The sequence below is a fragment of the Phaethon aethereus genome (genome assembly GCF_964289735.1).
Source record: "Phaethon aethereus genome assembly, chromosome: 1".
NCBI lineage: Eukaryota > Metazoa > Chordata > Aves > Phaethontiformes > Phaethontidae > Phaethon > Phaethon aethereus.
In genome coordinates this window covers 198592176-198616576 of record NC_138575.1, presented here as the reverse complement: position 1 = coordinate 198616576, position 24401 = coordinate 198592176, and the positions used below count along the sequence as shown (strand labels likewise).

General features: G+C 40.2%; 1 protein-coding gene across 1 annotated transcript; it reads right to left on the bottom strand.

Moving 5' to 3' along the window:
• Positions 1–9574: 9574 nt before the first annotated feature.
• UBL3 (ubiquitin like 3) lies at positions 9575–23545 on the bottom strand (the record flags this gene model as incomplete). Its single annotated transcript, XM_082014746.1, has 5 exons — positions 9575–10339; positions 10773–10850; positions 16085–16171; positions 19783–19891; positions 23528–23545. 5 exons carry the CDS (start codon positions 23543–23545, stop codon positions 10287–10289), a joined length of 345 nt encoding a protein of 114 aa, XP_081870872.1. The 3' UTR covers positions 9575–10286.
• Between the last annotated feature and the right edge of the window lie 856 nt (positions 23546–24401).

The window sequence follows — 24401 nt, the reverse complement described above, 5'->3', positions numbered from 1 at the left end:
TCTAAAGCATTTTATATATTGGCCTGGAGTACAGCAGTCCCATTTCCTCCTTCCCCACGTGACTTGCGGGATGCGGTTCTCTGCTCTTTTCTCTGAACCTTTCCTGTGATTGCTTAGTAATGACTGCATTAGAGCCAGCAGCTATTACTCTGCACACAACTGCATCCTAGAATATGCACACCTCATACGAGGAAGGAAGATTGATTCCTGCTGATGCAGCCTAGCCAAATTCAGTATTTCCTACATTAAAAAAACAAACAAACAAACAAAACAAAACAGACCACTGGTACAGTATCCATGACGAGATACAAAATGGGGAAATTATTGTAGGGTCTTCCTAAAGAAGTTCAGAGACCTGCCTATTCATAGTTTCCTGATAACACCTGAAAACCTGGCAGCTTCATCCAGGGTCTGGCCCCGACCCAGAGGAGTAGGAAGGGGTCACCACCTCTGCCTCCGTCTGTGCTTGGGCTGGCAGTCCCAGAAGGGAGCAGTGATGGAGTAGCCACAGAGAAGGAGATACAGCTCCTCTCAAGGCATGGCAGGATTGATGGTGCAGCATTGCCAAGGGTTTATGCTACAGAGGAAGGTGATTTTTCTTGTTGAAGAAGTGAATTCAGTACTTAGGTGTAAAGGAGGAACATCACGCGGGAAAAAGTAAATTCTTGTTGAATCAGGTTCAAACATTGTGGCTGGATTGTCAGTTTACAGATGAATAATAGCATCGATTACATGCTTCTGCATCTTTAGTGCATCATACAGAATCTTTTTTTTTTTCTGATTTTCAGTAGAAAAATACTGTTTTCATGCCAAAACCAGGACAAAAAGTCAACCTACTTTTACAGTACTCTTAAAACTGACTAAAAGTGCCTGCTTTGGTATTTATCATTTGGTGAGACCTTATTTTCACATTTAAGAAAACGACAGTAAGCACAAATACCCCGACACAGGAATGGCAGCAGGTACAGGAGGGAAAGTCCTGATCTGCAGGTGCTGTGAGCACCCCGTCAGGACCTGGCAAGAACATCAGATGAAAAGCCACGGCCTCTGCTCCCCACACCAGTCACTTCTGCATTTCCTAATAAATCCACCTCTCATCCCTTGGAGCGTTTCTTAACACAAAGCTCTTTTCACACATAGAAACTGTACTTCTGTAAAGACATAAGCTCAAGAACTGCAGTTGTGAAGGGCTATCAGATGTCGAAATTCAGCACCTGTACCCAGGAATCAATACAGCCTCAACAGGACAGTCTGCAAAATCCCAGAGTGCTGGGAGCAGCATTATTTACAACAAGCCTTTCGCTGCTGATGCTGTCACCCAGACGCTGCAGTACCCAGCTTTCTTCCCCAGCCGAACTGCACTCGGCCTCTTTTCCTCCCCCTCCATTAACCGTGCTACCTCTCGCCTTGGAAAGCGGCATCGGGCTGCAGGGGAGCTGAACATACGCTCTTTTGACTGTTCCACACATACTTCGTTTTTGTTTTGGCTGAAAACCCTTCCGACGTACTTGGCCGAACCGTGCGATTAGGGGCTTCTACACCTCTTGTTTCAACCTCCTTCGGCCGGCGAGGGGCTGCTCCCGCCTGCTCTCGCCGGTGCCAGCGTGGCTGGGGCTGCCCAAGGCTCGCTGCCCGGCGCGGGGCCGGGGGCACTGGGGGGCTGTCAAATCTCATCATCTTCTCACTCAGCGGGTAATAAGCTTCAGTTCGTGATTTTGCAAATCCCGCTGGCTTTCCTCAAGGAAAGGCCTGGTGAGCTGGGGGGTCTTCATAGCTACCAGAGTCCACTACGTTTGTGTGTCCTTCATGTTTTATACAAAAGGTCATCTTCTCTCTCCCTCTCTTTCTCACATGTCCCAGGCATTAATGACTGCAGCGTCCTGGAGGTGCGGGAACAGAACCACTCACACTTAAATACCTATCAGCAGCTGGAAAGGTGAATTGTGCACTAGCCGCCAATTATGTTCTGTTCTCAGAAGCTTCGTTATCTCCAGGCTCTTCTGTTTGCAATGACCCACCAACAGGAAAATTATTTTTGTCTCCATTTTTCATTTTTTCCACCTGAGAAAGGAAAGGTGTCTCTCCAGGTTTTGGAATCAGCCTGCAGGCATCAGAGGAACCCTTTAGGTTTTCCCTGGCAGCAGCTACCTTTCACCCTAAGGAGGATGTGAGGAAGCCCCACGCTGGCTTTCTGTTGGCCAGCTCATCCCTCTTGGAGCACAAGGGAATACCTACACCTGCCCTCCAGGCAACTATTTCCAGGAAAACTGTTATTTGATGAAAATGGAGTGGATTAACTCCAGCATACTGGTTCCCCTTTCCAGGAAATGGGAGGAAAGTTCTTTGCTAAATCAAAGGGGAGTTAAAGATTCAGATACCACTACACCAACCCAACATCTATAAGACCATGTTTCCTTAAGCAGCTCATGAACTTGTGCGTACAAGCCTTGCCGCAGCCGGATCCTCCCGTATGTGCAGGGAGCACAACCACACACCGCTGAGAAGACAGCCTTCCCCAAAGGCAGGGTGGGTGTTTGGCACGTACGCAGGCAGCAAGTCACCACACCTCCCAGCTGCCTTAATTTCCAGAGGTAACGCACCTGGCCGCAGTCTCTGGAGCTGAACCATTAATTTTCAGTTGATTAAAAGAGCCAGGCACAGAAGTGCACACATGATATTTAACACGAAGAAAAGCCGCCTCATAGCTTTTAACCACCAGGCAAAAGAAACGACCTCTTCGAGGAGTGAAACGACCTGTGTCACCCCCACCACCCCTCCAGTCCCCACCTGGGCAAAGCCCAGCCCTTCACGGGCTGGCAGCAGCTGCCGGGCCAGCAAGGCAAATGAAAGCCACGAGCTCAGATCTGGTCCTCTGCAAGACCTTCTGGAAGCCCAAGTCCCCCCATCCTGCTGGTGACAGCACACCTCTGGGGAGCTCATGGGAGCATTTTGCCCTGGAGGAGGTACCGGCTCAGGTGTGAGTGCTGGTCTTGGGGATAAGGGAGAGGCAGTGAGGCTGCTCCTTGGTAGACACACTGAGCCATGAGCACCGTGGTAATCAAGGTCAGCTTCTCAAACAGGGGCTGGAAGCAAAGACGAGCAGTTGTGCAGCCCCGGGAAGCTGGAAGAAGTGATCTGCACTGACTGCACTTCCCCAGCAGCTCTCCAAGGACAGGGCTGGCTCAGAGCATCCCAGCCTCCCAGTTACATCCCGGCCTCCCAACAGCGAGCTGAGTATTATTCTCATCATCGCAATCCTCGAGATGGCAAAATTGCATTGGCAGCTGAGCAGCCCCCAGGTAAGTCCCTCCCAGGGCAGCTTAGGGAGATGGAGCCAAGGCTGGCGGTCCCAGCCCTGCCCTGCTGTGACAAGGAGCTCCAGCAACCGAGAGGAGGAGCACGGCCAGGTCCCAAATCACCTCCCCACACTCTCAGGGGCAGCCCCGTGTCAGCATAGTGCTCAACTCAGCAGCAGGGGCAGAGCTAAGAGTACCCCTGACCCATGTCTGCTCTCATGATTAGACCTGGAGGAGCACCCCAGGGCTTACAGCCTCCCTGCTGCAGGAGGGACAGTAGCTCTTACCAGTTTGATCAGCAGCGAGGTTCTTCACTGCAACACTCCATCTTGCCCAACTCAAAAGAAGCAGACACAGCTGGAGCTGGGGCCTGGCCAGTGTCATGAATGGTGGATCTGTCCTTAGCTTGGAAGCTCAAAGCATGTTCCTCTCGTCTAGGCAGTTTGGACTACCCATCAACAACCAGGGCCATGGAGGAGTCCTGTCCGCAGCTCAGCGGCCACTGCTGCAGAGGCACACGGCATCCACATTGGCGATGCCTTCTTCCTGTCCCTGCTGTGGACTCAGCGCAGTAGAGTAGGTGTCCAGTGTTGATTACTGCTGCCTGCAGCCAGAAGCACCAGGCTGGGAGAAAAATCAGAACAATGGGAAGCTTGAAGACTTTGGAGATGAAGCCAGAGACAGTCATGGCTCAGAGGATGAGAAAAACGGGGTCTGAGGCAGCCTTCACATCTGTTTGTTGAGAGAAGACCTTTCCCTGGGATGCTGGCAGTCAAGGTGATAAGGAATCAAACGATTTGGCTGACATTGCTTAGTTAACGCAAGAGTGCAAGAGAAGACTCTTGCATAATTGCTTTCCAGAAGAATACCCACTGAATTTACTTCCCTGAAAGACAGAACACTCGGCTGCTGGTACAGTCGCGTGGATTTGGTAGAGTTCCCTTGCCTGGGCACTTGCTGACTGGCCACATTGACATTTCATCCCGCTTAAGACCTAGGTGCTTTTCATCTCGCACCGGCGTGTGCAGTTGTGGCATCAACTCTTCGGTCGGCGAGGCTGCGGGGCACGAGCTCCCCGCCAGCTCCCATGCCAGCTACGGCAGAGCCATAACCTCGGCAGCACTGGGTAGTAATGATTCTTATTTAGGGACACGTGTGAGTTGCAGAAATTAAAGACCTGAAACCCAATCTTTCTGTAATATAGCCAGCACAGGTAACCCGCAGATGCAGGCAATGCAGACACCGGATTTCCCTGTTTCAGTCTGGAAGTGCAATATCATCCATCCAACGTAGACTTGACTTTCAAAAAGTTTTTAAAAAAAGGATTTTTAAAATATTATTATTTTTTAGATCTAACCTCTACAGGCAGTTCCACTCTATTATTCTGTTCGCAGTGACTGGTGCAAGGTCCCAATCCCTTTTTTTGCCAGGCAACAACTGGGGGCCTCAGGAGGCATCCAACTATCACCCCATCTGCTCCTCATTCACAACCTGAGTTACTTCACCCTGGCAATTGGTTGCCACTCTGTGGGCAGTGGTCACCTCTGTCCCACCACTACTATGGATAGCTGCTGGTAGGTGAATTTTGACCAGCCATTTAACTGATCCTACAGTAGGCACCTAGAAGTTTCCCTGTTATTTCTTCCTGATCTTTAGTTCAAAGAATAGATAAAAGACAGCACAAGAAGAAATGGTTCTCCATTTCATCCCATTACCCTGCCTCTACCCAAATAAAAGAGTAGCTGAAGAGCATTTTCTGGCAGAAGAGTCAAAATATTTACTACCTATAAATTCAGTGTCCTCTGAATTGATACAAGCAGGGTGCTTTCATCTTGCACACCTCAAGAGGCATTAACTCCTGCCCTAAAAAATTGCAGTTCATATTCTCCACCAGCTAAACACAGTAACTTACTCCCTCAAGCTCCAGGAAAGCACAAACATCACCTTGACTCTGACTGAAAGTTCTTCTCAAGAAGCAGCAGGTTCGTACAGATAAACTCTGACCAGGGTACACGATATGCTTGTCCTGCACAGCTGGGGGCTCGTGTTAGGCAGTGGCTTGTACATAATGGAGGTGGTAACCTGCCAAAAGTATTTTTCCCCTAAGACTTGGGCTCTTCATTGAAATTTAGCATAAAGTCTGAAGGACAAATATTACTACCTTGTTGAGAAAAAGTTTGGTATCACTAATTATGATAATTCTGAAAATTAAAACAATTTTTATCAATACAATGATCCATTTTCCTTTTAAATGTTGCTCGTATTTTCTCCTCAAATTACTTCTGGTGGAAGTGAGTGCCATTGATTTAATGAAAAATGTTTCTATCAGATTTGAATTTATCACCTCTGCTTTAAAGACAAATATAAAAATTGGGCCAATAAAGCTACAAGACAAAAATAGTTCTCCATCCATTTTCCCTGTGTTAGTCATAACTGTAGCCATTTTGACCACTCATTCTCTTCAATCTCTCTATAATATTGCTGCTGTCTCATTATTTTTGTTATCATTTTCCAAACCCTAAGAAACTTGCAATACAAGGCGTTTGCTCACAATGCCCAGAACTCAGTCCCGGCTTGATCCAGGTAATTTTAAAACTCAGAGTTGTGCGAGTACTTTGCTTTCTCTGTGCCATCCTTTACATTCAAAGCTCAACTTCATTTGTCACTGTGATTCATTCCATCAGCTTGATAAGGTACCACTAAATTTTTTTTTTTTTTTTTTGAGCTTGACTTTAATAATCTTCACCATTTTCTATTTCACTGGTCATTCCTGTTCCAGATTAATTAAAACCAACCCTTTACCAATTTAAAAAAAGAAAAAAAAAAAAGCAGGAGTCAATCATAACTATTGGAAAAACAGAACATAAAGAGCTTTTTGTAATTTTACTGCCTAGTATAATAAATTGGTAAGCAGATTAGCCGTTACATTGTAAAACTCTTCGCAGGTACGCACATGTGGCACAGAAGGACAAATATGCTACTACCTTATGAGGTTTTTTAACAACTTATTATCATGAACCATATATTACTGTCAGCCTCTTGAGTAACAACAAAGGCCTTTTACTGTGCTCTGCAAATAAGCTTGATACTGACAAGCTACGGCCAAGGTAGGGGTATCTAGGAAGAATCCAAGTACTTCAGAAGAACTACAGGGTGTAGGAACGCTCTTTTAATTCTCCTTTAAGAATCTTAACACATCTTGGCATTTCCTCTGATTTAAGCACAGAATTCCCATCGGTTTCAATGGTGCAACTGCTGTTTAATAGTCTGAACAGCAGTTTACACAGGACTTATAACCCCAAATATGCTAAAGTTTACTCATTTAGTTAGCATGAAGTTAGTGAGAGTGTTTTAGACGGAGAAGTACATCCATCTTCCTGTTTGCTTCTTGAAGTAACGAACCTTATCAGAGCACACACACAAGCACAAAATACACAAGCTTTACTTCCCCAAAAAGCAGCAGCAGAAAGTCCCGACTTTTGGCCAGTCCAGAAGCAGCCGCCTTCCTTCTTACCTCTAAGAGAGGAAGGAAGCTTTTTCAGAGCACTGTATATTTCTTTTCTAAATTAAATTGCTGTTCCTCCTGTTCTAAATGCAGTGTACTAAGGAAAGGTACTCTGAGACTGCAGAGATCAGCACTGGATTAATATCAATGCAGCACCTTAGCAAAGCCCTTCACATTACAGTGGCCATACTTTCTTCATCCAGCAGCTGATCTAACACCTAAGACTGTTTCAACAGTCATATTTTTACTATCATTTAAGAAAACAGAAGTTACAGAATACTTTCATTGCTACCAGGTATCATTCCTCACCTATGCAAATATTAATTCATGATTGATAACAATGGTACTGGAGACAGATGTGGTTTCCCTTCATGATATTTCAGAATATGAAGGGCTCCAATTCATCCTCTCCTTCCCTTTCTTCGTGACATCTATTAACTCATCCATAGGGAAAAATATCATTTCTATCTAACAGTGAAAATCAAATGTCAAACTCTTCAACATATTATCAGCCCATCCAACAGCCTGACCCTGCAAAGACTTAGCTTTAATCTTTATGGGCTCCAAGTATCCTCTTGACTCCAATCAATGTAGAAGAGAAGCATATGCGTGAACTTTAGCGAGGCTGAGGAATCTGAGATTAAGAGCTACTGCTTTTGTTTTGGCAAATATACAATCCACAATACCAAGGATCCAAGGAAAAAAAGCATAAATCTTTTAGCAGTTCTCCCCCACAGTTTTCCACCAGCCTCACACCACAACAGAAATGCTCTGCAATGGGCAGAACTCTGACAGTTTGCAGGAAAATTAAGGCAACGGTTCTACCCGCTTTCTGCAGGAGTTATTTTGGCAAGCTCACACTTTAAATGCCAAGCAGCATTTAAGGATTTGCTTGGACATGCACATATATGCATCTTACTCATCTCAACAAAAGAGAACTCCACATACTTTGCTATTCAAGCTCGCCAAGTATTTTAACTAGAAGCTACTGGTTTTTCATGTGTTTATACTGTATTAAGTACCTAGTTTCTTTTGTCAAACCAAGATTACTTTTCAAACATTCGTTTTTCAAAATCAATGCATCTGAAAGACTTGCTTAACTACCAAAACATGTCCTGTCTCAGCCCATTTCTTTTTCTTGTACTGTCATAGCCATTTCCCCTATCAGCCTGTGTTACTTAGGTGGTGAGCATTTTGGAAATGGGAAGTTTAATTTTAAAGTTAAAGATGATAAAGCTTTCTCAACCTGATGTTTATCCATTTTTTTTTTTAAGTAAGATTTGTGTCCTTATAGTTACTTATTTAGCAACTACACTGCAGAGTACAAGGAAATCCACCCCCCCAGGATTCATTTAGGCAATGAGCACATAATAATGCTGTCATCCGAGTTCCTAACAGCAAGAGGTATATGTATGCTCTTCACTATAAGTTAAGGAAGGCTACAGGAACTTACAGTATGAGCATATAGCTCCTGTGAGGTACACCAGGGTGTAACATGGCTGTACATTTGCAGCTGCAACTGTCCATGCTCCTATTCTTCTCCAACAGAAAACAAACTCTAGACCACTTCTTTTTACGAGAAAGGAAAACAAAACTGAAGTGATAAATCCCATTAGCAGTTTTCAGCAGGATTTGTGTCCCCCCCCCCTTTTTTTTTTAAAGAAATCAGATGGAGTCCTTATTTAGTTTCCAGATTAAGAAGTATTATTAAAAGTAGTTACAGACCCAATTACAACCCTTAAAACACCACCAAAATGCACTACAATATTCTTTTATTTAGTTTACAGAAGAGTCTATCAGTACAGGTTGCAGAAAGAAAATGTTTAGTGCTATTTACAATTTGTTTTAAAACTCTGCTCTATACAAATTTAATTCTGATCAGTATGAACAATATTTTTGTAAATCTACTGCATATAAAGCATTTCATCAAAGCAGTAACAATGAATAAAATAACCTGATTACATTTGAATGATGCCAATCATTCGAAAAAACGATTACACAGAACATCTGTAAGAGTTGTGGACACTTAAGTACAGAACACAATGTCAACCTGTGACTCATTTTTTTAAAGGCTAAAGCTATTTATATGGAATATTGTTCTATTATACTACACGCCAATCTATATTTAACTTCTATAGTTATGTATTTTATAAGATTTTTATTAAATATATTCTACACATATTTGTAATTTCACCCAGGAAGAATTCCTCCCCAGTGAAAAAATATAAAATCTTTTATATTTTTTTATTTTTATTTATTTTTATTTTTTACAGGTTTAGATGAAACTAGCTCATGCTTTAGTGCTGTGCAAATTTCTTTAGCATATCAACATTTAAATTATTGATATGAAATAAAAGAATGGCATCCTTTTTAATTATGTATGCCTTCAAAAATCAGCTTCTGATTTTAATACAATTGCAAGCACTAATACCAAATGCAGATTACATAAAGAAACAAAACTAGTACTATGGCAGAGGTTTTTCTTTTTGCTTTTTAAACTTTAATAGTTCTTTTGAAGTCTCTAGTGAGTAAGCATGACACTGGACACTAAGGTACAGATGAGAAAATGGCTGAAAACACCAATTGCCAATACTCAAATGCATAAAACTGATTAGTAAATTATATTTTCTAACATTTATGCACAATAATAAAAGCCTATGAGCTACAGGAAATTACCCCTCCCATATTAAGGCTAGGAAATGCACTCTCTGCACTTGTTTGTGCTGTCTGAATAAGCACTCAACTAACATACGAGATCAGAGTGCACGCAGTAACAAAAAAAAAAAAGTCAGTTTCATCAGCCCTCTACAGAGTGCTTTTAAATTACAGGCACATAGTTTTTTTTTGTTTGTTTGTTGCAGTGAAAATATATATATAGTTAGACTTGGTTTAGTTAGTATTCTGTGCCAGTTCGGCCACCAAGGTTGACTTAGGTAGAATTGACTTTGCAGTTTTTCCTTTGATTTGGCCTTGTGAGATTCATTTTAATTATAGGTATACTATTTTCCAGTGTTGCATTATACATTGTAGGTTATTACTAGGCATCTCAAATATTGTTAGAGATTGTTGATGATAAATATACTGTCAACGATATTTAGTGCAAATTGCATCTAGAAAGCTTGACTGGTTAGATCCGGTTAATGGAGATTTTTGTGGTAGCAAAATGATTCCTGCTATGGAAAAGAACACATTAGCTTTTCTGGAGATTGAATTCTTTCAAGAACTGATGTACTGCAAGATTATTCAACAAACAAAAAGCAAGAATTAAAAAACACCCAAACAAACAAACAATGAAAGAGTTCATAGATTTTCTCTTAAAAAAAAAAAACCTAATGAGACAGTGTTCATGTAATATTTCAGTTCCTTGCATTTACAGACAGGCTCTTCCTACAGGTGTTTGAAGCAAGGTAGGGCCTCTTCTATTCCAGCAGCATGAAAGACAAAGACTATATTACATCACACTTAGCAGGTAAAGCTAACAGGGTTTACAGGATTACACAGCAATTGCTTTCTCCAGTTTTTTCACGGTTCCTTTGACCTGTGGAGCAAGAAGAAAGTTTTGCTTACACACTATTTCTAAAGCAATTAGTTTGGTTTTTTTGTGTGTGTGAGTATGTTTGATGCAAGCATGTTTTTTTATTATTTTTAGTTAAAATTATTATTATTATTCACATACATACATAACTGAAAAATAAATCAGGAATAGTTTTTAAGAATAAAAAAGAAAGCTTTTAAGGTCTGAGTAAATTTCTGCATTCTACAAAAATGCTAAACCAGAAAGTTTTAAAACTTTAAAAAGTTTTAAAACTAAGTTTTCTTAGTTTTATATAAACAACATGAACAGAAGTATTCCATTACTTGCTTCACAAAAGACCAGAAGGACTTGATTTTTCTCTACTATGAAATACTGTAAGAGATCTGACTGCTTTGCCATGTACTTGAGTGAGAAACACCTCTAGTGCACTGCGTACCTTGAGAGTTTGGCTCTGGCAATGTCTCTCTAGCCACCAAATGCATCACTGTTGTTTTGCCAAAAGGAAGTTTTAATGCTGCGAAAGGAGAAAGGGAGATGTATTAATACAGTACAGCAGTCGTCTTTCTTCAAAACACCCAACTGAAACTCACTTTAATTGGATTAGCATCTGTTCAAAAGTTCTCACTGTTAGGTTTTAACTGCTTGCTAAATAGATCTATAAAGGCACTTCTGGCTGAAGTTTTGTAGCTCAGAGTCTTGGGACCTAATAATAATAATCACTTAAAACATTGTATTCTTAGAGACATGATATCCCTGTTAGGAAACTTAGCCTTTCTCTTTTGGGTACAAGTAGAAGTGGGCATTCAGGCCAAGACTCAGATGCTAAGCACTTTTTATTGACAAGGATGCAAAAAAAGTGGCTAACTCAGCCACTAAATTCTTACTCCCGAGACATCAAAACACTGAGCCACTATTACAGAACAGATTTTCCTGTAACATACTTTGATCCATGATACAGATTTTCCAAAATACAAAATGTCTGCATCTTGCCTTTTAATATTAATCCGTAACATTAGCTGTATGTGAAAAATACCAAGTTTAAAACATTTTAAATCAGATAAGGAAGTTCTCACAATGCTGCCTTTTTGAGCTTTAGTAACACAAAGTAACAAAATTGGAGCTTTTCACAATTCGTTCTGCTTGTTTCTGAAACTAAAATAATAATTTTCACATTCTGATTTAAGTATACCCACACAATGCTGTATTTATGGTTTTAGCACTGTAGTATAATATTTATCAAAACTTCTAGTCTCCTTGAAATGAAAGGATTCTCTGTTGCTCATTATATTTAGCAGATTCTCATTGCCAGACTCAGTATTCTGAACTTTGACTTCTTCCAGTTATTTGTGAGGGGGTAGGGAGGGGAGTTATTTTTACAAGTTCTTTACATAACTTTAGGATTCCTCCCCCAACTCCTAAGATTAAGCATCTTTCTTGATTATTTTTCCTGATAAATGTAAGGTAAAGGTGCTCTCTCTAAGTTTTGTCCTCCCACCCCATAGAGAGAAAAAAGTTAGTGATAAAAGTAACAAGAATTTACCCTAAATACACAATTCATCCTGACTTGAGTAGAATTTGTTCTCTGAAATACAATTTACATCTTCTGTTTCCACATACAGCGCACTGAGGCATTTTAAGTGAATAAACGAATAATGAATGTCCAATAAACATGAAGGTAAATGAAGAGAAAAATTCCTTCCTTTATTTTAAACACTACAGTATGGATCCAAAGTGCAGTAATAAAATATAAATAAGCCTAGTATTTGGTTACTACATGTATTCAATACAAGCCTAGCTACAACACTGCTATTAAATCCTATTAATTGTCTATGGATTTGTTTGAAAAAATGCAAGTTATGGTTATAACACGGATGCAAGCATATGGAGGGATATACAGATCCACAAGCTTCTTTGAAGTAGCTGTACTTTGGGAAAAGCCATTTCTACAGAAAGTCAGATCTGAAAGTTGCTTAGTTTACTGAAGTACTTATTGCCTGTGCCTGCAACCAGAAGCTACTGATAGCTTAAAGTCTGACACGGATGAAGTATTTTGGGTACTTGATTCTGTCATACAATTGAAAACTCTGCAGAGAGCTTATTAACAGTCTGTTAAACTCAATGGAAAAGGACTGTCTTCATAACAAACTTAGGGAGCCACTGCAGAAAGAGCAAAATATTACAAAGTAATCATATTATAGACATCTGGTTGACAGCCGGCTGAATATGAGCCGGCAGTGTGCCCAGGTGGCCAAGAAGGCCAACAGCGTCCTGGCCTGTATCAGGAATAGTGAGGCCAGCAGGAGTAGGGAAGTGATTGTGCCCCTGTACTCGGCACTGGTGAGGCCGCACCTTGAATCCTGTGTTCAGTTTTGGGCCCCTCACTACAAGAAGGATGCTGAGGTGCTGGAGCGTGTCCAGAGAAGGGCAACGAAGCTGGTGAGGGGTCTGGAGCACAAGTCTTATGAGGAGCGGCTGAGGGAACTGGGGTTGTTTAGTCTGGAGAAGAGGAGGCTGAGAGGAGACCTTATCGCTCTCTACAACTACCTGAAAGGGGGTTGTGGTGAGGTGGGTGTTGGTCTCTTCTCCCAAGTAACTAGTGATAGGACAAGAGGAAATGGCCTCAAGCTGCGCCAGGGGAGGTTTAGATTGGATATTAGGAAAAATTTCTTCACTGAGAGGGTGGTCAGGCATTGGAACAGGCTGCCCAGGGAGGTGGTGGAGTCACCATCTCTGGAAGTGTTCAAAAAACGTGTGGATGTGGCGCTTCAGGACATGGTTTAGGGGACATGGTGGTGCTGGATTAATGGTTGGACTTGATGATCTTAAAGGTCCTTTCCAACCTAGTGATTCTGTGATTCTGTGATCTTTCATAATATTAAGACACTTGAGGAGACTTGATTAGTGAGCTGTGGAGATTAATTATTTACAGTAATCAAGTAAAAGTATGGTAATATTTTAATTAACTAATTTCAGCTAGTAGTTTGCATAGTTGGCACAAGCTCTTATTAGCAGTTTCCAGCTTGGAGCACCATGACAGAATCTGAGCACCCAACCTATCCTCAGCAATCCTGCCTTGCTCTTGTCTTTGTTCTTTCGCCCCTTTCTCTCACTTAAACTAAATCCTTATTTAACTCCTGTCCCATCTGTTTAACTCTGCTTTTATTCCAGATTTTCTATTGTCAGAATTTCCTTTCCACCCCCTCTTTTGGTATATATATGGCACAGGGTGGCCCCCCCAGTAAATAAGGAAGTAAAACGTTGCCTATTACCATTTATCTAAGGAGAAAGAGCGAGCTGTCCGTTCTGTATTATCTCCCCAATTAATGTTATTTCAAGTGCAAACTGCAGATCGATTATTTAGCTAAAGGATGACATTTCCTCTTAGAAGCTTAACAACAGACTCTGCTTCGATAACTAAGTCCCCAACCCTTCACACAGGCAGGACACAACAAAATCGTGTGGCTGAAGCACGGCAGGCAAGAGTGGCAGGGCAAGCTCTACAGAGGGGTCTGTCTTTCTTTACCACTTCCAATGCCATAAGCTCTACTGTTCTTGCGGTGATAGTCTGTTCAGAGAAGCTGGCAAGAGATGGTTTCTTTAAAATAAATTTTTCCACTCAAAAGCCAGCTCTTCCTATAAATTTGTCATTTTTTGAGGCTTCTTAGTTTCTAGGAGTCTATATAGTGTTTTATGAATTTGAGACATGTGAGGTTACAACAAGAACATTACAATGTACATTCTAAAAGGTAAACAAAAATGGACTCCTGTTAAAAAAGAAAACACCAAACTGTTTCCTTGGAAACTTTTGTTTCACTAGTTGAAGTGACTTTTAGTACACAGTAGGTCCAAATTCCAGTCAATATTTCCTAATCACCTAAAGCAAATAAAACACTAAGTGCTATAACTCAGTTATAAAGAGCAAGCTGCAGATAAAAAAAGCTTAATGGAACTGTATTATAACAGCGTAAGAAACTAAACACTGTATTTAGCATGAAATTCCCTCCCCCCTCCACCTCCTCTGCCCCCTTCCCCACCCTTTTAAAGATAAATAGTTCACTTAGGGTTACATCTAACGAACACCACAAACTGAAGTAACAGTCTTTTCAGGCTGCTTCACGAATTGCTGTTCCCCTTTCAGCTGTATAATCTTATTCCAGATAACTTCATTAGTACTGAAGCAAGCCTATGTTTTAGGGATTCTTTTTCTTAAAACAATACAATAACAAAAAGATCATTGAAAAACACTAATATACATGTGAGATCCTCAGGGTAAAATCATGATGATTAAATTGTATCATGCATGAATGATTAAGAATGAACTAATATGCCCTGAACCCAAGTAAGTGTTCAAAATCCATAGACCTGAGTTAATGCAAGAGTCAACAGCATGCAGATATTATTTTTCAGCTTAACTTGTTAAAACAATATATTAAATATATTAAACAAATATTCAAAGTTGTTTCAGATTTAGAAAAATGTCACTAAAGGGAACAAGCAACACGGGTGGTCAACAGCAACACATAGAGATGAATGGCAAAGAAAATCCCATTTAGCTAGCCTTGACTGGAAAATGTAGGGTAAGATTAGCATCTCTATAATTGCAGAGATGACCCAAGGCTTCACATTTGCCTTTCAACTCTACTCCAACTGCTACTAGGTGCACTCATTGGCACCTGGTAAATATACAAATTAAAGAGTGAATAAAAATTTCAGAGTTCTCCCAGCTGAATTAACAATGATGTTTGTATATGTAGAAGCATTAAAAATTTATTTATAAGGAGAGTAAATCTATTAAAAAGTACATCACTAGCCAACATCGGTAATGGCAGAGAGCGAATCAATGGCTATATCAGCCCAGTCACTTCTTCAAGGAAGCATCACCATAAGCAGCCCAGAAATATTCTTTTCAGGTTCATCATATCTTCAAAAACATTTCATTGGTGATTTTGTATTATATTCTCCTCCCTGTATTGCACTCAAGGTAAATGCATGAACAATCTGAACATGCAGAGAAAGTAGAAGTATTAATTTATTTTTAAACTGTCACAGAGAAGAGAGTCTCATTTTATTTAGTCATTAATATAGTCGATATTCACACTGGCAACTTTTATCTACAAAAGGAAAGATTATTGTTACAAATTTGTGTCATATCTCTATCGAAGAGACCCATCAAAATATATAATCGTAGGGAAAAACTTGCCACAAGGGGGCACAGTTGAATTGCAGTTCCTTAGCATATGAAGTGAAGCCATTTACTTTTGTTTTCCCATAACTATGCAATTGTATCCCTGGGAGAGCACTGGACAGCAAGAATGCTTCCCCTCATTCTCATTCATAGGATGTCTTCCTTCATTGCACTAAGATTTAAAGTATTGTTTAACTAATTATCATAAAGTTTATCAAACACTTGAAAATACTTCAGACATTTATGAAGTAGCTTACCCTCCAAGTGCAGTGTAAGGGAGGCAGAACAAAATACTCCATTTAGAAAGATAACAAATAAAAGCAGCATTATTGTTTCTTTATGCAAGAAGAGATTTGACTTAACAGGTAGTACCTCCTGAAGTTTAGCAACTAGTGGTAACAAGATGGGAAAATACACAATAAGATACATGTCACACTATGCAGAGGAAAACCAGTATATAGCAAGCCATACTGATCTCGAACTACTGAGTAGTATTTATTGCACTGTCAATAAATACTCCCTTTGCCTGGCTGTAACATGCATAATGAAAATTCTTTTCATACCTCCTAATGTAACATTGCCATGAAGAAACCTCCCTTGATAAATAAGTCGCAAGATATTTGGACTGCTGACTTGTTCTTCTTCCCAATCTGAAAAGAAGCAAGAGAATTTTCAGAGTCACATTGCAATTAAAATGTCTTTCATTATTTGTCTCACCTTTTACCCAGGAAGAAAACTATGAACAGGACTCTCTTGCATGAAACACTTAAGAGACAGCATAGCTGAAGGTACAGAAAGACAATTCAAGGCTAGTGCTCCTGAAATCTATTCTTAAATTCATTATTTGACATTAGGCATTGAAACACATAATTTTATGCCTGCATGAGATATTTAGCACATATCCAGAGTCATACACAAAATATTTCATAAATGCAAGTTGCTTCCTGAGGCTTAATATCCACTTGGCTAAAACTGTCTTAATTTCTTCCCATTCTGAAGATTCCCAAGCCATATTCCTCCTCACCAGGTAATTGTCTGACTAGAGCCGTTCTCCAGCAATGCAAAGTGGCCACACACAGAGCAAAAGCGCCATGTGACAGGTCATTTGAAATTGGATTCTCAGATCACAGCACTGAGAAGGCTCCGCAGACTGCTCAGCGGTGTTCAATGATGGCCAGATCCAACCAGCTAAGTGTCCAGAGGGGGCAATGACCTGAGCAGCCCTGAGCAGCCACTGCAGAGAGCCTGAACAGAGGCTCTCACAGAGCAGACACCGACTGATACACTTTAAGGAACTTCTCAAAGGACAATCTGTGGATGTTTTTATGTGGCAAACAGTGATTCAGGGAAAGCAAGCATGCATTTTCCTATAATGCTTCAGCTGTCATAAATCATTTATAAGCTTAAATGATCTTTTCCCACTCTTTTACTGTTCCCTGCCACAATGTAAACAACAAATAAATCTGCACTTTGCGTTCAGAACAAATATAATAAAACCTTGAAATGCTGAATTTAAACGGGCTCTCTGGGAATACAGCGTCTTCTGTTTCTTAGCTGACCAGATATCTGGTAACAGCTGTTCACAAATGTTCTCTCTTTCTGCTTTTGTAGTGTTTATACACCAAAATGAATATTCAGCAAGGGATCATGACAGGCAACAGAAACCAACCTGTTCACTGGGAACATACAATTAACAGACAGGCAGTGGCAACTGGCACCACAAAAGGAGAAGAACTGAAAAGGGGAGAAGGGGAAGCATTTAAAAGAAAAGCCACGGCTGCAGAGTGTACGGGGAGGCATCTGGTGTGAAAAAGCAAGCAGGCAGAGACGCAGGCAGCAGGAGCCATCGCAGGCCAGGCGCTGTGCAGAACACGGTGGCAGTAGGGCTGGTATCGACAGCAGAAGCTGCAATACCCCCAGGTGCTGCCATGTGCCTAATTTATAAGACTAGATCAAATTAGGCAACCAAAGCTATTTGAATTTCAAGTATTTCCACTCAGGGCCTGATTCAACTGTCTTGCAATTCAAGCACATGCCCTTTTTCCTGTGAAGTGGACTAAGTTAAGGAATTATCACACTACTAGGATAAACGATTTTTTGGAAGATACCAAATTTTTCTTTTTTTTTTTCCTCCATACAGTCCAAACTCGCTATACTGTGGCTGTAAAGAGGAGAAGGTCAGCCAGTTTAAAGTACCATAATGACGTAAAACAGCAATCAAAAGGAGACAGACAATATTTTGGCACAGGTATTTGGTCATTGTTAAGCTGCCAATTTACCCATCCTTTTAATTTTTCTTCTTGGCTGACAGTCTGAAACATTTCTTTCTGACATGATTTCAAATTTTAATTTCTACTGATGACTAAATGAGCCAAGGAAAAAAATACTTAAAAAAAAAAAAAGCCATAGGTAAAGTTCAGCAGATAATTGCTGTACAAGAGAAAAGCTAGTATTATTTAGAAGAAAATAGGGTGGTGGTAGGAAGAAAACAGGTAACCTAAGTAGATGGTATACATTCATATAAATTTGGCATTTTCCACTACAAGTTGAGACCATTAATTAACAGCTGTATTGCCAGAAGAAGGGAGGAAACGTTTGCCTTAATCCTAACAGCATGTGACTGAGGGTATTTCATGACTTTTCTTCCCCACGGGATCATGACAAGTCACAATGGTGGTAAAAACAATCATTTCATATCATCTCTATTTCAAGGAAACTTTAGTCCTCGTCAAGACTTCTCAGTCCTGTGCAAAGAGCAGCACTTTCAGTCTGAAAACAGCTAGTGGGCTCACGTTTGTGAAAACATATACACTATTCTGAAGTAGGTTTTTCCTTGGTCTTTTAAATTGACACTATTCTTCTTTGCATAGGCCATTAAATATTCATCAAGATTTAGAGCACTCCCTCAAGGATAGCAGGTATTTGAACTGAGGCTTCCATGACTGGTTTTACTTTTCTTTTTCTTAAAAAAAGAAAAAAAAAAAAAACAAAAGAGAGACTTTGAAGTCTGGGTTTCTTCCCAGCCTAAACTCAGAATCTGTAACCTTCAAGCTCTTCACAGACTGTGAACTTCAGACCACATGTTCAGGAATAAACTTGAGTAGGAAAAAAACCCCCAGCCTTTACTAATTCAGATAAATGTACAAAAAGAACATTTGGTCACGACAACTATGTTGTAGGCACACATTAAAATATGTATAGTAGCTACACAGATGCTTCATCAACCAGATTTCTTAGTGTAGAAGTATTGTACATCTAACACTTCAGAGGACTAAACACCTCTTCCTTCATTACATATTTTACTAAATACACAATGTTGCATCCCAGCAGAACAAACAGCAAACATGTCCCCTGACCTCAAAGACCAGTTTAAGGCCTAAAATTATCTACGCTAACTTTTTGGCATGAATTATTATCCACCCTACCTCTTTGACAAAGGCACCACAGAAACAGATACTGCAATGTTTTAGTATGTGTAAATAGTAGGTTTTTTTTAACATCAAAACAGTTCTGTACCAAAAGAAGCATTTTCTTTCATCATATGTAATGCTATATCTGTGTTTTGGCTATTTTCCCATGAAATCATAGTCCGGGAGAACAGAAGCACTTTGTTTTTGTGGAACCATTCACATATGTGAATACACATCTTAAATTTTCAATTCTGTTTTCCGAAGCTAGTACTCCTGCATAACACCAAACACATTCATGCAACCAACCTCAGTTTCCCCTCAGTCTTTTAATGCCTCTTAAAAATGTTCTTTTATATTTGATTTTTTTCCTGCAAAATATCATTATTACAGATCCTTTCCAAGATAAGGCAGCAAGTAGGAAGTACCTCAGACTCAATTTCACTAACACGTTCTGTGACATGCCATGTTTTACACTAGCTGTCCTCACATAAGACATTTTGTCTCTCCAACGTTTCCTCACATTTAACTAGATCCTCTAACAAGATTGATCAAGAAAAGTGTCTAAAGATAGGGGAAAGAAGTACTTCAGTCTGAGGAAGCAAATTTTAGAAATAAAGTGGGAAATAGTCCAGACATCTAAAAATCTGCCTAACTGAAGAAACGGGGGGGGGAGGGAGGCAAGACAACAACTCTATTTCTATATAAATCCATGCCCAGCTACACAATAAACACAATTAATTTGAATGCTGAGAACAGAGCTCAGTTTGTTATTAGCGGTTTATTTTCAGTCTGAAAATACAGGGAAGCTTCTGACTTGCCAGTTAAAAAGCCAGAGCCACACAGCTACTCACCCATCGGCCAGTTGTCATATACATGTTTTGCGATATCTGCAGCAGAGTCATTTGGAGAAAACAGGAACTCTTTTGTTTTCCCGCTTACCAAGATGAGGCGCAAATTTATCTGTAAAAAAATAATGCAATATTAAGAAAGTATCCAGAGAAGACTTTTTTTTTTTTTTTTAAGAAGTTACTAAAAAAGTTGCCCGTTTTTTTAGAAGATTGAGCCAAAGTGATTTGGGAAAACATTTTAAGCTGGTGTTAAAAGTAGGGTCAAAGAGGTCGATAAAATTTTGTTTGTTTACACATAATCTAGGAAGATTAAATTCTAACAGCTGGCATTTTTTATGATAAACACCAGAAGATTCTCATAGGTAATGACTGAATCAACTGTGTCATTAAAAAAAGCTTTCAGAGTATAGAAAAATTCCAGCTAAGACACATTGGCAACATACCTTCTTGAATGAAGAGGAAAAATATAAACTTGAAAAATTAACCTGAACAGAGAGTACTAAAAATATAAAAATTTGCCCCTGAATAGTCTGTAAGCCTCAGTAAAGCCCCAGCATGCTCTCTCCAGTATGACATTTGTCAGCCCTGACCTCATCCACTGCATCTCCTACAAAACACCAGGGAGTGAGACAGCATCCTTTCCTTGGTCCCAGCTGCCACAGAAATGGAATTCCTCTGCCAGTCTTCTGAACCCCAAACTTTGTTCCACCATTGTCTTTCACTACAAGCAATGTGGCTGAGATCCACATGCAATAGAGTAATACTTTTTCTATCATCGACTTCTTTATCTAACCATCAGCATTTTCAACTGTAATTTTCCTCTCTTCTAGCTGCAAGTTATTCAATATAATGCCTTTTCCATACAGCATTAAAATAACCTGTATAAAAAGTTCATTATGACATTACTTGCAATGCAGAAGAGATTAAACTGTGGCTCCTCAAGCAACTGCTAGCAAGGTCACAAAATGCATTTGGGTAGCTAGCTCTTACCAATGCCCATGGCAAGTAGTAGTCTAACTGCTTTTGTGTTTTGGCCTGCAAGTCTAAATTGCATCAACTTTTAGCAGGACTTTAGCATATTAACTGCTTGGATACTTTTTTCCAAATCACGCTCTCTAACTGTGGCTCTCATTTTCAAGTTGAGTTGCACGAAACTGTCCTTGTTGGAATCACAGAATCATAGAATGGGTTGAGTTCGAAGGGACCTTTAAAGGTCATCTAGTCCAACCCCCCTGCAATAAGCAGGGACATCTTCAACTACTGCAGGTTGCTCAGAGCCCCATCTAACCTGACGTTGAATGTTGCCAGGGATGGGGGAATCTACCACCTCTCTGGGCAACCCGTGCCAGTGGTTCACCACCCTCATTGTCAAAAATTTATTCCTTGTATCCAGTCTGAATCTACCCTCTTTTAGTTTAAAACCATTGTCCCTTGACCTATTGCTACAGGCCCTGCTAAAAAGTCTGTCCCCATCTTTCTTATAAGCCACCTTTAGGTACTGGAAGGCTGCAATAAGGTTTCCCCAGAGCCTTCTCTCCTCCAGGCTGAACAACCCCAACTCTCTCAGCCTGTCCTCACAGGAGAGGTGTTCCATCCCTTGGATCATCACTTGTCACCGAGTAAGGTGTTTTCTAGACCAAACACAAAAGGAAAAATTCACAGCAACATTCAAGTTTTCAAGACTTCTTCAGGGTCAAAAATTCCAGCACATCATATCCACTGAACACGACACCCCTGCCTCAGTTACCTACTCACCACTTATTTCTGAAGCTTTCCAGACAGATTGTCTATTCTCTGTTGAATGCTTTGGCTTGGATTCATCCCACCTATCTTTAAGCACATAATGGAAGTATCTAAATTACAATCTCTATCATCCTGCACACTTCAAAGTCAATGAAGAAAATGACCCCTCCAAAAAGAAATTCAGTCTCTATTTCAAAGTATAGCTAGGATAAAAAGAGTTAGCATAAAACAGCTAGGTTCCCCTCCCTGTCGCCCTGCTAACACCCTTCAGAAAATACGAGTTCCTCCATTAGCCCAGGAGAGAAGCCAAGTGGTTGCTGTCTCTGAGAAAGCACCACAAGCACTGTGAGAGTATCACTGCATACCAGGAAATCACAAAAAAACTTAAAGGAGAGAAGCTGCAGGAATGCTGTCTACATCAAAGACGATTATCCAGAAAATTCAGAACACACCTGGCTATTAACATTAAAGTTACATTTTCTTTGATATTTTCAGAATGATTAAGGAATTATTTTCAAATCTCACCAAGATTTAGCAGAAAAAGCAGACCAAGTTCCACTATTCCTGTCTACTCGAACACCTGACTGCTCTAATGAATTGCAACTTCAAAATGTTATGTCTAAATTTAGCAATGGCAAAATTATGTCCACTTGTTGTTTTGCTTATATTGTTTTTCAGTTTAAATAGTCTTCCCCACTCTTAAGCTGTCTCCACCTGTGTATGTACAGACAACACTTACATATATGGTTTCTTTAGCTGGACTACCCAAGACAAGCTCTTCAAGCTTTCTCTAGTGAGGTATCCATTTCCTCATTCATCCTAGAACCTGTCTCTGCACGTTTCAATTTCTTCTCTTTTCTCCTCAAAACAGATGACTATTTCTGAAGCAAACTAAATGATGTCTCACCAGACACTTGTATAATAGCACTAGTAATTTCCTCTACTGGAAACATCTCCTGTGATTGTGTCCCAAGCGCACATATGCCTTCTTCATAACTGCACCATGCCGTGTTCTCACTTCATACCCTTCTCTACTTTGATCCTTTAAATTATTCAGCCTTCAAGCTTATAACTGACATTTTGGCTGTAACATCCTAAAGCACAAAGCTCCAAATTTCATTCCACTCCTATTACTCCATCCCTCCCAGGGAAAGGAGGCTAGGTAGAAAGAAGTATTCTGCACCACAAAGATGTTTCAGATCTCCCCTGTGTCTGGGACCATGGCCTATGAAATCCCCCAGAAATTTCTGTGTAACACTTCCTTCTCTCTCAATCCTCAATTGAGCATTTTTCAAACTTCATGTCATCAACAAATTCAGGCAGCAAGATCCTTTTACATGTACCCTTGTCCTTAAATGAATCAGGAAACGCAAGACTGATCTGACAATTGATCCATAATGATTTCAACAACAAGCTCTCTCCGAGCTGGTTTCCCCTCCTCTCACCTAGGTCCTTTACGTTAGGCCCTTGCACACATTTACAATTTCTCTATTAAATAGCAGAAATTAGGATTTAACCAACAGTTTGCAATATGGCACCACAACAGTTACTATGTACATAGTCAGATGAAACTACAAAAATGTCTATGTAGAAAATCAGTTCTTTTAATCAAAAGTCAGCTTGCCACGCTCTGGCTGTCAGAGGCATGGTGTACTTCGCTCCATTCCACTTTCTCTATAGCTCATTAACTTTAATTATGCTTTAAGCATTAATGCATCTCATTACAACACCAGCATACTGCCAAAAATTTAGGCGGTTTAGACTGCGTCACAAACTGCTCATTGTACTTGGGAATGGGCCACCTGTTTCAAAAACAAACCAACCAACATGCCCCAAATATTGGGCACCAGTGCCCACTGTAGTCACTAGTGGTGAGGAGCTTCTTCACCAGCAGCCCTCCTGCCTCTCACCCAAATCTCCCCGCATCCACTTTTTGTAACTGGCTCTTAGCTTGCTCCCTGTGGCCAAGCAGACCCCCAACTCTGATTTTATGCAGGTTACCTACGGACTTCTTTTCCTTCATCTGCGTATGATTTATCTGTGGTGGGGATTACCTGTTTTGAACATCATAACACTTCCCTAGGTAGTAGACGTAACACCAAACCATCAGCTCCCTAGAACTGTCTCATTTGTATCCTACAAGGATTAAGAAAAAACCCCAGAGGATTAATCCTGCTCAGCACTTAAAATATTAGGAGGGCACAGCATTAACACAGAACTAAAGTTATTCTTCAGCTAGCATAACATTAAGGAGACACACTTTTTTTTATTCTCACTACTGAGTTTTGAGATTACTAGGCACACTAAAGTGAATACAGAAAGGAGAAGAATATCAGAGAAATAACCAAAACTAAATCACATTTTCCAGGAAGCCACGTAAGTCATACTTCTGAAGTTAATATACAATGCAAAATCAATGTAAGCAACACGGAGCAGGGGGGAAGTGAAAAATGTTAGTTCCTTCTTTCCCCCTCATCTCCCCAAGATGGATAACATGATGGTGCTGAAGTTTTTTGTTGCTGAAGAGCATTTCTTACAGTCTTACTATGAAATATAAAAGGCATATCAAGATAAACTAATAAATTACAAGACACACTACAAAGTACATGTAAAATGCAGGGGGAATATTTCCACTTAAAAAAAAAAAAAAAAAGAATATCACCGAACATCAGCAAAAGCCCAAAATAAATCCTTAAATCAGTCAAGCAGATGTTGCATCAAGGGCAAGGAAACAGCTGCTCTAATGAAAGGTTAAAGCATTTTCTTATTTATAGTACGGCATGCCACTGACACATTTAGTTTGCACGTTTGTCTATATATATATATGCGCGTGTATATCTATATATGAGATGTATAGATCTTTATATTTATGTTTCTTA